The 16241-nt window shown below is 48.7% G+C and overlaps 1 protein-coding gene and 1 long non-coding RNA gene across 4 annotated transcripts in view; one reads left to right on the forward strand and one right to left on the reverse strand.

Moving 5' to 3' along the window:
* LOC138265365 (uncharacterized) overlaps positions 1 to 16241 on the forward strand; it is a 110151-nt gene that overhangs the window by 41191 nt on the left and 52719 nt on the right. The window lies entirely within an intron of this gene.
* Positions 1 to 16241, reverse strand: part of LOC138265363 (dehydrogenase/reductase SDR family member 4-like) — a 129709-nt gene that overhangs the window by 3759 nt on the left and 109709 nt on the right. For all 3 annotated transcript variants that reach the window (XM_069213009.1, XM_069213007.1, XM_069213008.1), the window contains one exon: positions 1364 to 1416. In XM_069213009.1, coding sequence (XP_069069110.1) covers positions 1364 to 1416 — 53 coding nt within the window. The remainder of the gene's footprint in view (positions 1 to 1363; positions 1417 to 16241) is intronic.

The raw sequence follows: 16241 nt of genomic DNA on the forward strand, positions 1-16241 counted from the left end.
CGACTGTCTACGTGAAGCTACAGCAGCAAATGTCTGGGCCGCTTGAGTGGCTCTGCACGCTCCAGCATTGAACTTCAGTGATGCCCAACCTGCTCTTTGTGCTACAGCGATGACTATCCATAACATCCGACCTGCTCCATACGGCCCTAACGAAAATGAAAGGAACCCTTCACGCCAGACTTGAGAAGGTAACTCTTCAGTGTAATTAGCCTGGTCTATGTATCTAACCCATGCTCCATCCCTGTCAGTCTCAACTTGTGACTTTCCATTAGTTGGTGTGATCAGATAACCCCAAGTGCCGCTTTGTGCCTTTTGGTGCTATTTTTACCAAAAACATTAAAAATTCATAACTTTGGTTCTACTCACCATGCTGTCATTTTATTCATTAAGTGTACTCTATTTTCCAGATTTGGTTTGGGTTTTTTCTTGTGCTGTGATTTGTTAATTTATTATTGTTTTAGTACTATATAAATACTTCACACATTGCCTATAAATTATACCTTAGTACTTTTGTGGCAAGCAACCAGAGAGTTAGGCACAGGTTGAAATAGTGACTGTTTGTGGGTCCTCCTCTCAAATAATAACCCAATTTCTTACAAGGGTGATTGGTGAGTGTAATATAACTAAATACAACAAATGTACATCAGATTAAATTAGATGGATCTGGAGGTGTTATTGCACTGTTAACCATTTAAATTTTTTGGGGGATTAGAGCTACACACAAACCACAAACTGGTAGTACACAACAAAATAATGATGTATCATTGCCTAGAATTCCCAGGATTTTCCTATTGAGAAGGTGATGACCAGATTTTTGGAGAGGTTGCATCACATTTGCATCCCTTTTTTGATGCAGCCCGACTCAACAGATATTTTGATATTTATAAGTCCAAGCAAATTTCAATTCATGGTGCTTTATAAAAGAAAAGTACACAAAGCAGTACATTGCACTGCCCTGCTTTATGTTGCATCCTGGAGACATTTCATTGGTGGTACCTGTGTACCCGCACTTGGATTTTGGCTAAAATCCATATTTACCAAGAGTAATAGACATGAGTTTGCTCCAAAATGCAGCACCTGCATAAGGCTCGTTTAAGAAGGAAAAATATTGTTTTTTCTCCTTGTTATTTCCTCTTTGCATGTGTGCTCCATCCTGCAGCACACATATAACATTGAAAGAGCCTCCAAGGTACCCCTTCCTGCACAAACACTATCTTGACTATAATGCATGTCTCCTTGCACTATGGCTCAAGGCTGACCATGCACTTGGCAGCCCAAAGTATGCCAGCACAGGGAAAGAACGGAACTTAACCATTTCTTTAAAAATGATCTGCTGAATTAAGATCTAATAAATGCACATTACCTGCTGAATCCAAAGATTGTCTGGAGATATCCAAGGAAGGCTTCTTGATCCAACTGCGTGTTCATAAAAGAGCAGAAAGTTTTTATTAGAAATTAATGTGGTCCAAAAAGGTGTATTTATATCAACATCATCCATAACAGAACTGTCTTCCATCTGTTTATATTTTGAATAATTCACGAACATGTGGCTCAAAAAATAAATAATCCACTAATTAATCTAATCTATATCTACAAATCCAAAAAGGTATTTAGCCATGTCAGTTAGAGATTGTGGATACTTAGGGGCATATTCATACTTTTTGGTGCAAAACTGCAGTTTTGCATCGGCTTGCACCATTCTTGAGCACCAGCCAAGCACCATATTTAATGAATGGTGCAAGGCGGCGCAAAGGGTAGGCTAATGTAAAAAAAAGTTACGTTAGCCAGGTAGGGGTGCCGGTATGGGAGAAAGGGGTTTTGCACTAAAAAATGACGTTAGGCAGGTTAGAGTAAACAAAAATGACTTGCATCATTTTCTGACGTAAAACCATCCATTCCATATGATCCCTGTCTTAGAAAAGACAGGAGTCATGCCCACCACCCAAATGACCAGCACAGGGGACAAGGGTCCCCTGGGCAAGGCCATTGCACCCAGTGCCATGTAGGGGGGGGCATTTCAGGGCCCCCAATTGCACTTTTAAAATAAAAATGCTTACCTGTACTTACCTATACTTACCTGGGATGGTGTCGCCCATCCTCCGCTGTCCCCCTGGTGTGGGTGGTGGTGTCCCTGGGGCCTGGGGAGGGCCCTTGTGGGCTTATTCCCATGGTGTTCCACCATGGAAATAGGCCCACAGGTCCCCTAACGCCTGCCCTGACACAGTTGTTAAATAATGGTGCAAAGCAAGTTTTCACCAATATTTGACCCCTCCTCCCCCGTGTGTGATTTTAGCACGGTGGATAAATATGGCGCTAAGGCCATAGTGTCATTTTTTGCATGGGAACGCCTACCTTGCATCTCATTAATGCAAGGTAGGTTTCCACGTCCAAAAAATTACTTTAACTCCATAACTTTGGTCTAGCGCCAAAGTATAAATATGGAGTTAGTTTTGCACCGAATTTGCGCAGACAAAATTGATGCAAGTTTGGCACAAAACAAGTATAAATATGCCCCTAACTTTGTAGACATTCCTTCATCCACCTGGGCTAGACATCCACTTTGCGCATGCACACCATTCATCCACACCATGCACTACCTTCATGCATTCAATGCATTACCTATATACAACATTAAGTGGTCACATAGTGCACTGTACACAATTAGCCATTTCTGGGCACTATTAATCCAAAGTTTGTGCATGCAGAATAGACCGCACACTTATAACAGAAGACCATTATTGCACTTCCGAAGTGTAAAGACTTGGGATCTCAAAGAGACTATAGGCCTGATTTAACATTTGACAGATGGCCTGTCCTCTGCCAGGGAAATTAAATAAATTACTTCATCTCCCTAACAGAGGTGCCACCTACCAAATTTTGTAATGCCCACTCCCCCAGTGGATATTAGCAGCATTGACAGGAACTGCCATCAGAGCAGTTCCTGCTAATGCATTGTAATTTTGATAAACAGCTCCATCAACATGATCAAGCTGTACATTAAATTTACATTTTTTTATTTTCAAAAAGAAAAACCCAAAGCGGGATTTTTCATTTCAAAATGAAAAAAACAACAATGCCCCTCTCGCTTTGAGAATTTCCTCCCATGGTGAGTGGAGCATTGAGCACTTTTCATTGCCTCTTACCTCCAGGTTTTTCCTGGGAGTGACAATCATTGCTAAAAGGCTCTATGTCTGCCCATCTAAATTAGGTAGGCAGAGATGCAGCCAAACTTCTGATGGCTTTTGCTCTGTAGTCACTGCTGTCTTCAAACTATTGTCTGCCTGAATTTAAATTGGGCGTATGGACAATTATTTTGGTGAAGAGGGAACTCCGTCAGCTATGAATGGGAATTCCCTCCTTTCCAATATATAAATGAGGCCCTATAGCCAGGTCCAGCATCCAAGAGCATTTGAAAACTGAGAGTTATGTACCACAGCAACTAGTAAGCAATAAGGAGGATGCCACAGTTGACACGCAAACATGATCCGCCAATGTCATCACAGCAAAACGAATCAAATGGTTTTTACAGAACACTAAATGAAAAATGCAAAAGTAGCTACAAACTCTACATAAACATTACCTGCCTATCATTCCTCTGTTAAAACGCATTTAATTTGTGAGATTCTCCTCCAGCATTACTGCCATTCATATCACACGTTTAATACATGCCCATGCAGGAGGAATACTTGTAAACATAGTTTTATCTCAATATTTAGTTTTTAAGTATCGAAGACAAAAATAAAATATTGAGAAAAGTGTATATACTAGTCTTAACTCCACATTCAAGTACCTTGTAGTGTAAAACTCCTAAATTCGTTTGTACACTGCTGTGAGGCCTGCTCCCTTCATAGGCTAACACTGGGGCTACCCTTACATATTGTTTGAGTGGTAGCTGCTGATCTGAAAGGAGTAGGAAGGTCATTTTTTGTATGGCCAAAATGGTGATACAAAATTCTGCTGACTGGTGAAGTTGGATTTAATATTACTATTTTATAAATGCCACTTTTAGAAAGTGAGCATTTCTCTGCACTTACATTTTTCTGTGCCTTACAATACACGTCTGGCTGGGTTTAGTTGACAGCTCCCTTGTGCATTCACTCAGACAACCCCAAACACAGGATATTCTGCCTCACTTGCATACATCTGCATTTTGAATGGCTCTTCCTGGGCTGGGAGGGTGGAGGGCCTGACACTTGCATGTCAAAGGACAGTAGCCTGCCCTCGCACAAAGGACTGCCACACCCCCTACAGGGAACCTGGCAGACAGGATTTAAAGGGGACCTGGTGCACCTCTAAGCCACTCTTTGAAGTCTCCCTCACTTCAAAGGCACATTTGGGTATTTAAACAGGGCCTCTGCCCCTAGCAGCTCAGATACGTCCTGGAGAAGAGAACCTGAACCAGAATCTGCATCTTGCCAAGAAGAACTGCCTGGCTGCCCTGACTGCTTTCTGTGAAGGACTGCCGCCTTGCTGTTACCCTGCTGCCTTGCTGCTCTCTGGCTTGGGTGAAGAAGTGCTCTTCAAGGGCTTGGATAGAGCTTGCCTCCGGTCACCTGAAGTCTCAGGACCAAAAAGACTTCATCTCTACAAGAAGGACTCATTGTGCTGTGAAATTCGATGCACAGCCTGCACAACGGTGAAAAATTCCCCGCACGTGGAACCGGAATGACGCATCCCGACTTCGCATCGAGAAGATCGACGCAGCCCCAGCAGGGCGATTGGAAATTCGACGCACGGCCCACTGGATCGACATACAGCCGAGCCGGAATGAAGCAGCCCGACCCCGACTTCAAGAGAGGAATCGACGCAGTGCCTGCCATGCGGTAGAAATTGTGACACAACGCCCACCAAATCAATGCAGCTCCTGTGACTTCGTCCTGCGAGTGCAGTAAATCCACGCATCGTCCCTGGGGCGTCCAAAAATCCTGCAACCCAAAGAGGATCGTCGACCGAGCGCCGGAAATCGATGCACAGCCGTCCCTGCGTGAAAACTAAACGACACATCACCGTGTGCAGCCCGAGAAATCAACGCACGCCCCTTTGCTTCCATGCATCTCCTCCTCTGGGGTTCTTTGTGGAGATTTTGCACACGAACCAGGTACTTTGTGCTTGAAAGACATTTATTGCTTTTAAAAGACTTAGGACACTTTATATCACTTTTACAGTGATATCTCAACATATACTTATTGCATTTTAATCATTTTGACCTGCATCTTATCAGATAAATATTATATATTTTTCTAAACACTGTGTGGTGTATTTTTGTGGTGCTATACTGTGTTATTGCATGATTTATTGCACAAATACTTAACACATTGCCTTCTAAGTTAAGCCTGACTGCTCAGTGCCAAGCTACCAGCGGGTGGGCGCAGGATAATTTGGATTGTGTGTGACTTACCCTGTCTAGAGTGAGGGTCCTTGCATGGGCACAGGGTAACCTGACTGCCAAACAAAGACCCCATTTTTAAAATTGGTGATCAGCGGTGAGGATAGGACTTGTATTTGTGCAGTGACATACAGTAGCTAAGTATTCACTACCTAAACACTGTTGAACATCAACTTGATTTATTATCTTTTTCTGAAATTTCATTTTTCCTGACACTTTTTTAACTAAAACCCTCATTCAACATGTCTCTGGCTGGGTCTCAAACAGGATATGAAGATTTTGATCTGGCCATGCTGGAGACCTACACTGTTATACAGCTGAAGGAGTTCTGCAGGGATGTGGGAGTACCTACCCAGAAAGCCTCCAGAAAGGAGGAATTCCAAACGGCGCAGAAGCCCATTCTGATAAGAATGTTGAGGAGGAAGGTCCAGAGGATGGCCCCTCAGAGGATTTTTTGCCATCAGTGCATGAAGTTACCACTGCATTTGTGCCCCCTGCCAAACCAGGGAGCAGTGTCTCTGATTAGGGCCCGACCGCAGAGGAAAGGAGAGAGAAGAGGGAATTTCAATTGCAAATGGCAAGATTGAAAATTGAAGTTCAACAGGAGGAAAGGAGGGCAGAGAAAGAGGCCAAACAGGCTGAAGCTGAGAGAGCAGCCAAGCAGATTGAAGCTGAGAGAGCCTTGGCTGAAAAGAAACTTTTGTTGGCTCATGAACTGAGTCGCAAGGAGCTGGAGATCAAGGTGAGACAGTCTGAGTCCAGCAGTGATGGTGGCAGCATACAAGCAGGACCTGTTGGGGAGAAAAAGGTTTTTATACCGAAGAATGTGGTGCCAAGTTATGTGGTGGGAGATGACATTGACAAGTGGTTGGCTGCCTATGAAGTCGCACTAAGGGCCCGTGGGACCTCTGAGGAGCAATGGGGGGCGGCCTTGTGGTTTTATGTACCAGCAGTGGGGAAGGACACACTACTTACACTAGATCCACATGATCAGAATGTCTATGCACTCATGAAAGCCGCATTATTGGCCAAGTTTGGGCTGACCCCTGAGAAATACCATCAGATCTTTAGGGACAGCACCAAACTTTCCACACAGACTTGGGTAGACTGTTTTGATTTCTCCAATAAGGCACTGTATGGATGAGTGCAGGGCAGCAAAGTAAATGATTACAAAGGGTTATATGATTTGATTCTGAGAGAGCATATGCTCAGTATTTCTTTTACAGAGTTGCGCCAGGACTTAGTAGATAGTAAGCTGACTGATCCCAGGAAGCTTGATGAGGAGGCGGACCTCTGGGTTAGCACCAGAGTGTCCAGAAACACATCTAGGGGGGATACCCACAAAGGTGGCCAGGGTTCCCAACAGAAGAAAGAGGGGGTAGAAAAACTTAAAGATTAGGAACTCTCAAAATGCCCCCAAAACAATTCCCAAGGGGGGGTGGTAACCATTCCTCTTCTAGGTTTGGGAAGAAACCAGGGTACTTCGATAAGAAGTTAGGGAAGTTCATCCCCAAATGGTTAGAGTGCTACCAGCATGGACACTCTAAGGGCGACTCCCGGTGTTCCAAGAGAGCACAGTCCACCACTGGAGGACAGACACCTGGGTTGGCTAGTGAAGCGCTCGGGGGAAGACAGTCCCAGTTAGCCTTGGGGGACAGACAGAGGTGTCCCTAGTATCCCTGGGAGATAAGGAGATGGTGCCTAAAGCCAACATGCCTGCCAATACTTCCAAGTATAGGCAGTGGGTCACCATTGATGGGCAAAGGGTGAAGGCTCTGCGTGACACAGGAGCCAGTATTTCTACTGTCAAGTCAACTGGTGTCAACAGAAAAGATAGTCCCTAATACATTCCACCAGGTCATAGTCGCTGACAATCATGAGAGTCACCTACCGGTGGCTCTTGTTCCCTCTGAGTGAGGGGTCCCCAGGGTGGCATAATACATGCTGCAGCTCTTAGGGACCTTCCCTGGCATCAGGGCCCTTGGTACCAGGGGTACCATTTACAAGGGACTTATCTGGGTGCCAGGGCTGTGCCTATTTTGGGAAAAAGGTACAGGTTAGGGAAAGAACCCTGACGCTGGGGCCTGGTTAGCAGGGTCCCAGCACACTTTCAATCATAACTGGCATCAACAAAAGGCAAAAAGTCAGGGGATACCCATGCCAAGGAGACATTTCTTTACAGCTTGCTTAATATTTCAAACCGTGCAACACAGCAGCAGTGGACAAGCAGCAGCATAAAAGGGAACAGAGACAGAAATGTTGTATTGAAGCCACACAGAGGGGGATTTTAAAGTAGACAATAAGTGCTTAGTGGCACAGTGCTTTGGGACACAGTGCTTTGGGACAAAGCGCTTTAAGACACTTGCAGGAGGTAAACTGAGTAAAACACAGAAATGGGACTTCTGAGGAATGGGAATGTAAAAGCAAGAGACAGGTAAGCAATGCATCTAGGTAGTTCACTCCTCTGCCTGATGAATAGGCACACTTTTTCAAACTATTAACCAGTTGATATGGTTTCAGGCATAGATGCTTATTGGCCATTCAACCACACTGACATTTTAGTCACCTTAGCAATGTATCTTGGGAATGGTAATTTTGATTATTAACATGGTAAGCAGTGTTTGAATTAGGCAAGGTTATGTCTCTACAGAGCCCTCATTTCTGTCCTTGGTAGTGCTGTCTCAGTTGAAAAAAACGAAAGCCAAAAACAAATCAGTGGCTAGTTTGGAGGCTGTACCTGTCTAAAGATGTTATGGTGGGGTCTGGGGAAGGAAACAGTAGGAGAATGATGACCACTAAGGAGACCGTAGATCAGCATGACTAAGAGGGATTTGAATGTCTAGCAAGTCCAGGACCAGGGGGAATAGTATCAGAAAGTCTATGAGGATCAGACTCACATGGATCCTAAACAAGAGTAGCATGGACTTCATGAATCAGGGTGACACACAACATCGGAACTAGGAGGACCAATGAATAAGAGATGAGAAAGACCAGACCTATGACAAACATTACTGGGAGGACAATCATAATGGGGACCGAGGGCATATGGACAAGAACAAGGCAGAGGAGGCAAACCAAGAATAAGGAGGACTAGTAGGACTAGGATAGAGATCGAGGCTGGTGGACTAGGAGGGCTAGGGAAGGCAAGGGCAGAGGTACCATGACCACAAGATCTGAACATGAGGACCAGACAAAGGAGTACTAGAACCACGGTCAGAAATACATTGACCAGTGGGCCCATGATCAGAAAGATTAGGAGCAGGCAAACCAGGGAACAAAATAAATCTGTAGAAATGTAGGATGAGAATTAAGGTGAGGATAATGAAAAGGTCTAGGAACATTTGCAAAAGGAAACCTAAGATTCAAATGACAAGGGGCATGAGTACAAGGGAATGATAACAAGACAATCCAGAACCAGGAAACACAGGGTCAGAAAGCCCTTAGACTAGCATGAACCAGATGTCAAGTGATATCAACACTAGAAAAGGCTAGGATGATCTGTGACAGGACAAGTGTTTGCAGAACCATGCAGGCAAGGAGCAGGAAAAAGAGGACCAGGAACATCTGGACCAGAATGAAGATGACTACTAAGATCAGGACCTGGAGGACAATGGCCAGTGTGTCCAGGATACCAGGATACACAGGACAGTAACTAGAAAGACCAAGGGCACACAGAAAACCTGATCAAGAGAACCAGTGAAACTGAAAAGACCACAATCAGGAGGATCACAAGCAGAGCTAATGAGATCATGAAGATTAGGACCTATTGAACCAGGGTTTGGATTAATATGTATGGTAGAACAGCCATTACAAGTAGCAGGACCAGGATGAGAAGGATCAGATATAAGAAGGCCAACAAGAATCTGGAAGATCAGGTGGACTAGACAGAGATGGCCAGGAGGACCAGGACTCATGTTCAGGAGGCCCAAAGAAGGAGAGTTTGGATCAAGAGGGCTTGGAAAATGGCTACAGTACCAGTTGGACACAATGGACAAGGAACAGATTCAGGAGATTCAGGACAACCCAAGCCAGGAGAAGGTTAAAGACAAAGGCCCTCATTACAACAGTGGCGGTAAATCCCGCTCACCGCCGTGCAGAAGACCGCCAACATACCGCTGCGGCCACGGAATTCCGCTACAGCTATTATGACCCACAGCTCAGAATCCGCCATAATACAGACACCCACACAAGTCTGCCACACCAAAGGTCAGTGATAAACTGGCGATAACAAAACCAACACCATCATGCCAACAGGAATATGCCCACACTATCACGACCCACAAATCAACGCAGTGGTCTTTCAACCGCGGTATTCCATTGGCGGTACACGTCCCCGCACTCAACATACACACACATTTACAAAACACAACAACATTGGACAAATCAAAATACACACACCTGACACACATACACACACCACACCCACACACCCAATCCAACATAAAACACACACCTACATCACTCACAAACCCTTACTACCAGAATTCTGAAACCACGCCAGAGAGAGACACCACCATAAACAACACCAGCATCCACAGACACACAACACCATCACTTACACAACATCCAGGCACCTCAAGCAACACACACCAACACATCCCCTCACACATCACAACACACACCACCTTACACATCACCCAGACCACATCATGGCACCTCAACGACACCCCAGGTTCTCTGAGGAGGAGCTCAGGGACATGGTGGAGGAAATCATCTGGGTAGAGCCACAGCTATTCGGATCACAGGTGCAGCACACCTCCATTGCAAGGAAGATGGAGCTATGGCACAGAATTGTTGACAGGGTCAACGCAGTGGGACAGCATCCAAGAACTCAGGATGACATCAGGAAGAGGTGGAACGACCTACGGGGGAAGGTGCGTTCCGTGGTCTCCAGACACCAGATTGCTGTACAGAGGACTGGCGGTGGACCCCCACCTCCTCCCCCACAACTAACAACATGGGAGGAGCAGGTCTTGGCAATACTGCATCCTGAGGGCCTCGCAGGAGTAGCAGGAGGACTGGACTCTGGTAAGTCAACTCTTTACTACCTTACCCCCCCACCCTACCTGCATGCCATGACGTACTCCCACCCTCACCCTCACCCCATCCCTCCAACACCTCACATATGCCCCACTATCACAACCCACCCATCCCAATACCAAGCCCTGCATGCAACACCAAAGCATAGACACCCATCACCAAAGCATGTCCACTACAGATACCCACATAGACCCCAAACCAGATATCACACAAGGACCAAGCCAAGAATGCAAGCACTGAAGTATAGGGCCCCTCACCCATTGCACATGGTGGCACACACAGATAAAATAATCCTGTATTTACACCCCTCCAGTTCCCCCACAGAAGAGACCCACAGCGATGACAGCAGCTCTGCACAACTGGATCAAGATGACCAGCCCGGCCCATCAGGGACCTCGGGACAGTCGGTTCCCCTGACACTGGCACAAGCCACCACAGAGCCTCCCCCTCGGGAAACAGCACCACAGCACCCACCCAGCAGGCCCATCCCTCTGTCCCCAGGATACGTCAATCAGCAGTGTATCCACCAGGGAACCCAGGCAAACACCCAACCCATGAAAATCAGGGTCCTGGGGTCAGTGGCAATGGGCACACGGTTCAGGAGACAGAGGCTCAGGAAAACAGGGAAGCTGGGAGGACTGCTATGCGACAGGGGGAGGACAGGCCCAGGGAACCCACTCTCCACGAGGCCCTCTCCAACATCATGGGAGCTTACCATAATTCCCAGGAGACGATGGCAACGGTACTGGCCACGTTTCAGGAGACCCAGCGGCTGCAGGAGGAACACTATCTGAGGATCAGGGAGGACATGAAGTCCAATAACAACACCCTGGTCACCATTGCAGGGGTGCTGCAAGACCTTGTCAACACCAGGAGGGACTCTGTGGCACAACAAGGGGCCCCTGACACTAGCCTAGACGATGAATATCCTTCCATTTCCGCCGGCGCTAGTGGACAGGAGGCACCGTCAAAGGAACACAACACCAGCACCGCACCCCCTGCAGATGGAGAACCACACTGCAAACAGTCCCTGAGATCCAGGAACAAGACAGAGAGCATTGCCAAGACCCCCACCAGGAAATGAGACCCCCTTGAATGTCACCCTTCGGTTCCACTTTGTCACCCTGTCCCTCCTTCAACTGCCATTGCTCCACTTCTTATGCCCCTTTGGACAACGCATCAGTGAAACAAATAGACCAGACTCTGCCATGGACATTCTTCCACCATCCTCCCTGCCCATTTTGCAACCCCCTCCACTTATTTGCACAGAAATAAACACACTTCAATCACAAAACAACCTGGAGTCAGTCTGTGCTTTCACAAACGTGCAATTGCAATAACCATGGAATATAGCAATGTCAATTTACTTGTGCACATACCGATGTAACACAGCTGTAGGCCTGGAGAAAATATAGCAGAGGGCACAAAGTGGGACCCACATCTGTGAAATGGAAAGCCAATGTGACAAGTCAGGGTCTATAGACTGGGTGTAAAAGACAGACTTATTCTAGCTCCAATAATAGTATGAGATATGGGAGGCAGTGACATCTTCTTACCTGTGTCTCACTGGAAGTATTGCATGACTATGTTGTTTCTGGTGTCAATATCCTCTTCTTCTGTCTCCTCTTCTTCACTGTCCACAGGCTCCACAGCTGCCACAAGACCACCATCTGGCCCATACTCATGCAGAAAAGGCACCTGGCTTCGCAAAGCCAGGTTGTGCAGTATACAGCAGGCCACGATGATCTGGCACACCTTCTTTGGTGAGTAGTAGAGAGAACCACCTGTCATATGGAGGCACCGGAATCTGGCCTTCAGGAGACCGAAGGTTCATTCAATCACCCTCCCAGTTCACCCATGTGCCTCACTGTAGCGTTCCTCTGCCCTTGTCCTGGGATTCCTCACTGGGGTCAGTAGCCATGACAGGTTGGGGTAACCAGAGTCACCTGCAAATATCGAGGGACAACTGTTAGGCACACACTAACCCTTAGGGACAACCCCATACCCAGACACCTATTCACACTGTATAGGGTCCTTGTCCTCACCTATAAGCCACACACGGTGCCTATGGAGTTGCCCCATCACATAAGGGATGCTGCTATTTCTCGAAATGTAAGCGGCATACACTGAGCCAGGAAACTTGGCATTCACATGGGAGATGTACTGGTCTGCCAAACACACCATCTGCACATTCAAAGAATGGTAGCTCTTCCGGTTTCTGTACACCTGTTCACTCCTGCGTGGGGGTACCAATGCCAGATGTGTCCAATCAATGGCACCAATAATGTTGGGGATATGTCCCAGGGCCTAGAAATCACCTTTCACTGTGGGCAAATCCTCCACCTGAGGGAACACGATGTAGCTGCGCATGTGTTTCAGCAGGGCAGACAACACCCTGGACAACACGTTAAAGAACATTGGCTGGGACATCCCTGATGCAATGGCCACTGTTGTTTGAAAGGAACCACTTGCCAGGACATGGACTACTGACAGGACCTGCACTAGAGGGGGTATCCTTGTGGGATGGCGGATAGCTGACATCAGGTCTGGCTCCAACTGGGCACACAGTTCCTGGATTGTTGCACGATCAAGTCTGTAGGTGACTATGATGTGTCTCTCTTCCATTGTCGACAGGTCCACCAGCGATCTGTACCCCGGAGGATGCCGCCATCTCATCATCTGCCCCAGCATACGTGCCCTATAGAGAAGAACAGCGAGCAGAGAGTCAGCCAACACTGAGGAATCACAAAATGTAATTTTCACACATTTATCAATCCGCAATGTGCCTGTAACTGTGTATATTTAAGGCCTACATTGGAGTGATGCAGTTATTATTAATGCCATGTGGCCCCCTGAAATAGCGGCTGCCTGACCTCTAAGGTGGGACAAGGGGATATGAGGTAACTGCGCTTGCGTTCTACACCGTTGCGGTGGGCAGTGGAAGACCGCAGCGCAATTCTGCATTGGTTAACATTGGACCCTATGGGTCCAGGAGCCAATGACAATGTACGCCGGCGGTGACGGTACGCACCGCCGCGGACATGACCGCCATTTTCTGTCTGTTCACTCACTTGATACCTGACCTTCAACAGGAGAGGACCTACACTGCAAGTGCTGCTGTGACCTGTGTCTTGAAGCGACAATGGCTCATGTGTCTGGGAAAAGGGCCCCTGCCTTCACTTCGGAGGAGTTGGAGAAACTAGTGGATGGAGTCCTCCCCCAGTACACACAACTGTACGGTCCTCCAGACAAACAGGTGAGTACACTGTGAGCATGCTTCATGGGCAATGCCTGTTTGGGGTGGTGTGGATGGAAGATACATGGGGGGGCTGAGGCCTGCATGTGCGGACTGTGAGTGCATGTGCGTCAGGGCAAGGGTGGGAACGGGGGCCAATGAGTATGACGGTCCGGACGGGTAAAGAATTTCCTTTCCCCCTGTACTATTCCTCTAGGTCAGTGCCCACCAGAAGAAGGCTATTTGACGTGCCATCGCCAAGGATGTCCGGACCCTGGGGGTCCACCACAGACGGAGCACCCACTGCCGTAAAAGATGGGAGGACCTGCCCCGCTGGAGCAAGAAGACAGCAGAGGCCCAGCTGGGGATGGCCTTCCAACGTGGGAGGGGTGCCCGTCGCACCATAACCCCCCTGATGTTCCGGATCCTGGCAGTGGCGTATCCGGAGTTGGATGGGCGCTTGAGGGCATCACAGCAGCAACAAGGGGTTGAGTACACTCTCATTCAGCCGATTCTGCGCACATAACGAGGTGTCTGGGTGGGGGAGGTGGGCAGTGGGTTCCCCTAGGCCAGGGCGAGCTTGTGAGGCTGGCTATGTGGCACCCCAACCCCACTAGTGGTTAGTGCCATTTACACATAGTCAGGCTCCTGTGACTTCGAGGTGTGCAGCAATAGGGCTTAGGCCTTGTACCACATGGGCATGTGATTAATCTAGGAACTATAAGTGCATGGTGTAGGGCAGAGGGCTGCTCACTGTCTGCTGTGTCCACCAACGGTAGTGGTGTTGCATGCACTGAACATCTGTCTCCCCCCCCCCCTTTTTGTGGTCTCCATGTTCTTGTGTGCAATAGCATCATCAGGCGGAGGAGCATTGGCACCGGAGTGTGAGGGAGCTGCATCCCACTTGGCCCTGGAGGGCGAAACAACTGAGTCTGAAGCCACCAGTGGGACGGAGGGCGAGGGGAGCTCCACGGCGGGGACAGGAGCAGAGACCAGCAACAGCGACCTCCTCCTCTGATGGGAGCTCCCTTGCGGTGGCAGGCCCCTCTGTGCCCACCGCATCAACAGGTACAGCAGACACACCCCCTACCAGCACCGCCCTCCCAGCAGCCCCTCAGCGTGTGTCCCGTGCCCGCTCACCCAGGAGGGTGGGCATCTCCTTTGCCCCAGGCACCTCAGGCCCTGCCCCAGTCAGCGCTGCTGCCCTCAGTGAGGAGGCTATTGACATCCTGAGATCCCTCACTGTTGGGCAGTCTACCATTCTCAATGCCATCCAGGGTGTTGAGAGGCATTTGCAGCAAACAAATGCATACCTGAAGGGCATTCATTCTGACCTAGGCAGACCAACAGAGAGCATTTCAGGCTCTAGCCTCAGCACTGAAGGCAGCCATTGTCCCTGTGTCCAGCCTCCCCCCTCCAACCTCCTCCACCAAGACCCAATCCCCAGTACCTCAGCCTATCCCAAGCACACCATCAGACCAGCATGCACGCACAACAACACACAAGAGTGGTTCAGGCAAACAAAAGCACCACACATCCCACAGGCACTCACACAAGCATCATACCAATGCACACATATGAACATCCACTTCCCCCACTGTGTCTCCCTCCTCCACATCTCCCTCCTCCCTCCCAGTCTCGTCTCCACTCACACCTGCATACACTACATCCTCAGCCACTACCTCCATCACCAGCACGCCCATCACCACACACCGCTCACATGCACTCACCACCCCGCTACCATTCACACATCCCCAGTGTGTCAGTGAGCCCTCCTCCCAAAGTACACAAACGCAGGCACACACCCACCCAACAGCCATCCACCTCACAACAGCCTCCAGCCCATGCACCTTCACCCAAATTCAGCAGATGTACACCTCCTACAACCACTACCTCTTCCTCCACTGCCAAACCCCCTCCATCTACCCATCCCAGTGTGTCTAAAAAACTTTTCCTGGCTAACATTGACCTCTTCCCTACACCCCCGTCCTTCCCTTAGGGCGAGGCTTTCCAGGTCCCAGCCCAGCATCTCAGCCACCACCTCCCCAGGCACAGTGGTGCCAGCAACTGCGGGGTCATGGAGTAAGCAAACCATCAGGGCTGCCAGTGTGCCATGGAGCGAGGGCAAGGACATTCTGCCACCTTCCAAGGTTAAAAAGGTGCCCACATCCCGGAGGAAGAAGCCGAAAACACCTGCCACCAAGGGGTCAGCGAAAACGAAAGGGGATAGTGGCAAGACAACTGCGCCACCATCAAAGGTGGGTTAGGGCCAAAAATTGAAGGGCAGGTCAGGAGAGGGCATGGTGTCACCGACTGAGGGACCAGTGTCACACCTTCAGTCCACGTCCACGCCAACCTATATGGTGGAGAACACCGCCACCTGCACCGCCACCTGCAGTGACACCTGCACAGCCACCTGCACCGCCAACAGCACCGCTACCTGCACCGCCTCCGGCATGTCTACAGCCACTGCGACAGTCCCCAGCCTCTTCCCCGGTAGGCAGCCGTCCGAGGCTGCAGGAGACATCCTGCTTTTTCACTCAGCTGGTGCTGACACATGCTCCGCCGCCACAGACCCCG

Source organism: Pleurodeles waltl, chromosome 11 (assembly GCF_031143425.1).
Source record: "Pleurodeles waltl isolate 20211129_DDA chromosome 11, aPleWal1.hap1.20221129, whole genome shotgun sequence".
Taxonomy (NCBI): Eukaryota; Metazoa; Chordata; class Amphibia; order Caudata; family Salamandridae; genus Pleurodeles; species Pleurodeles waltl.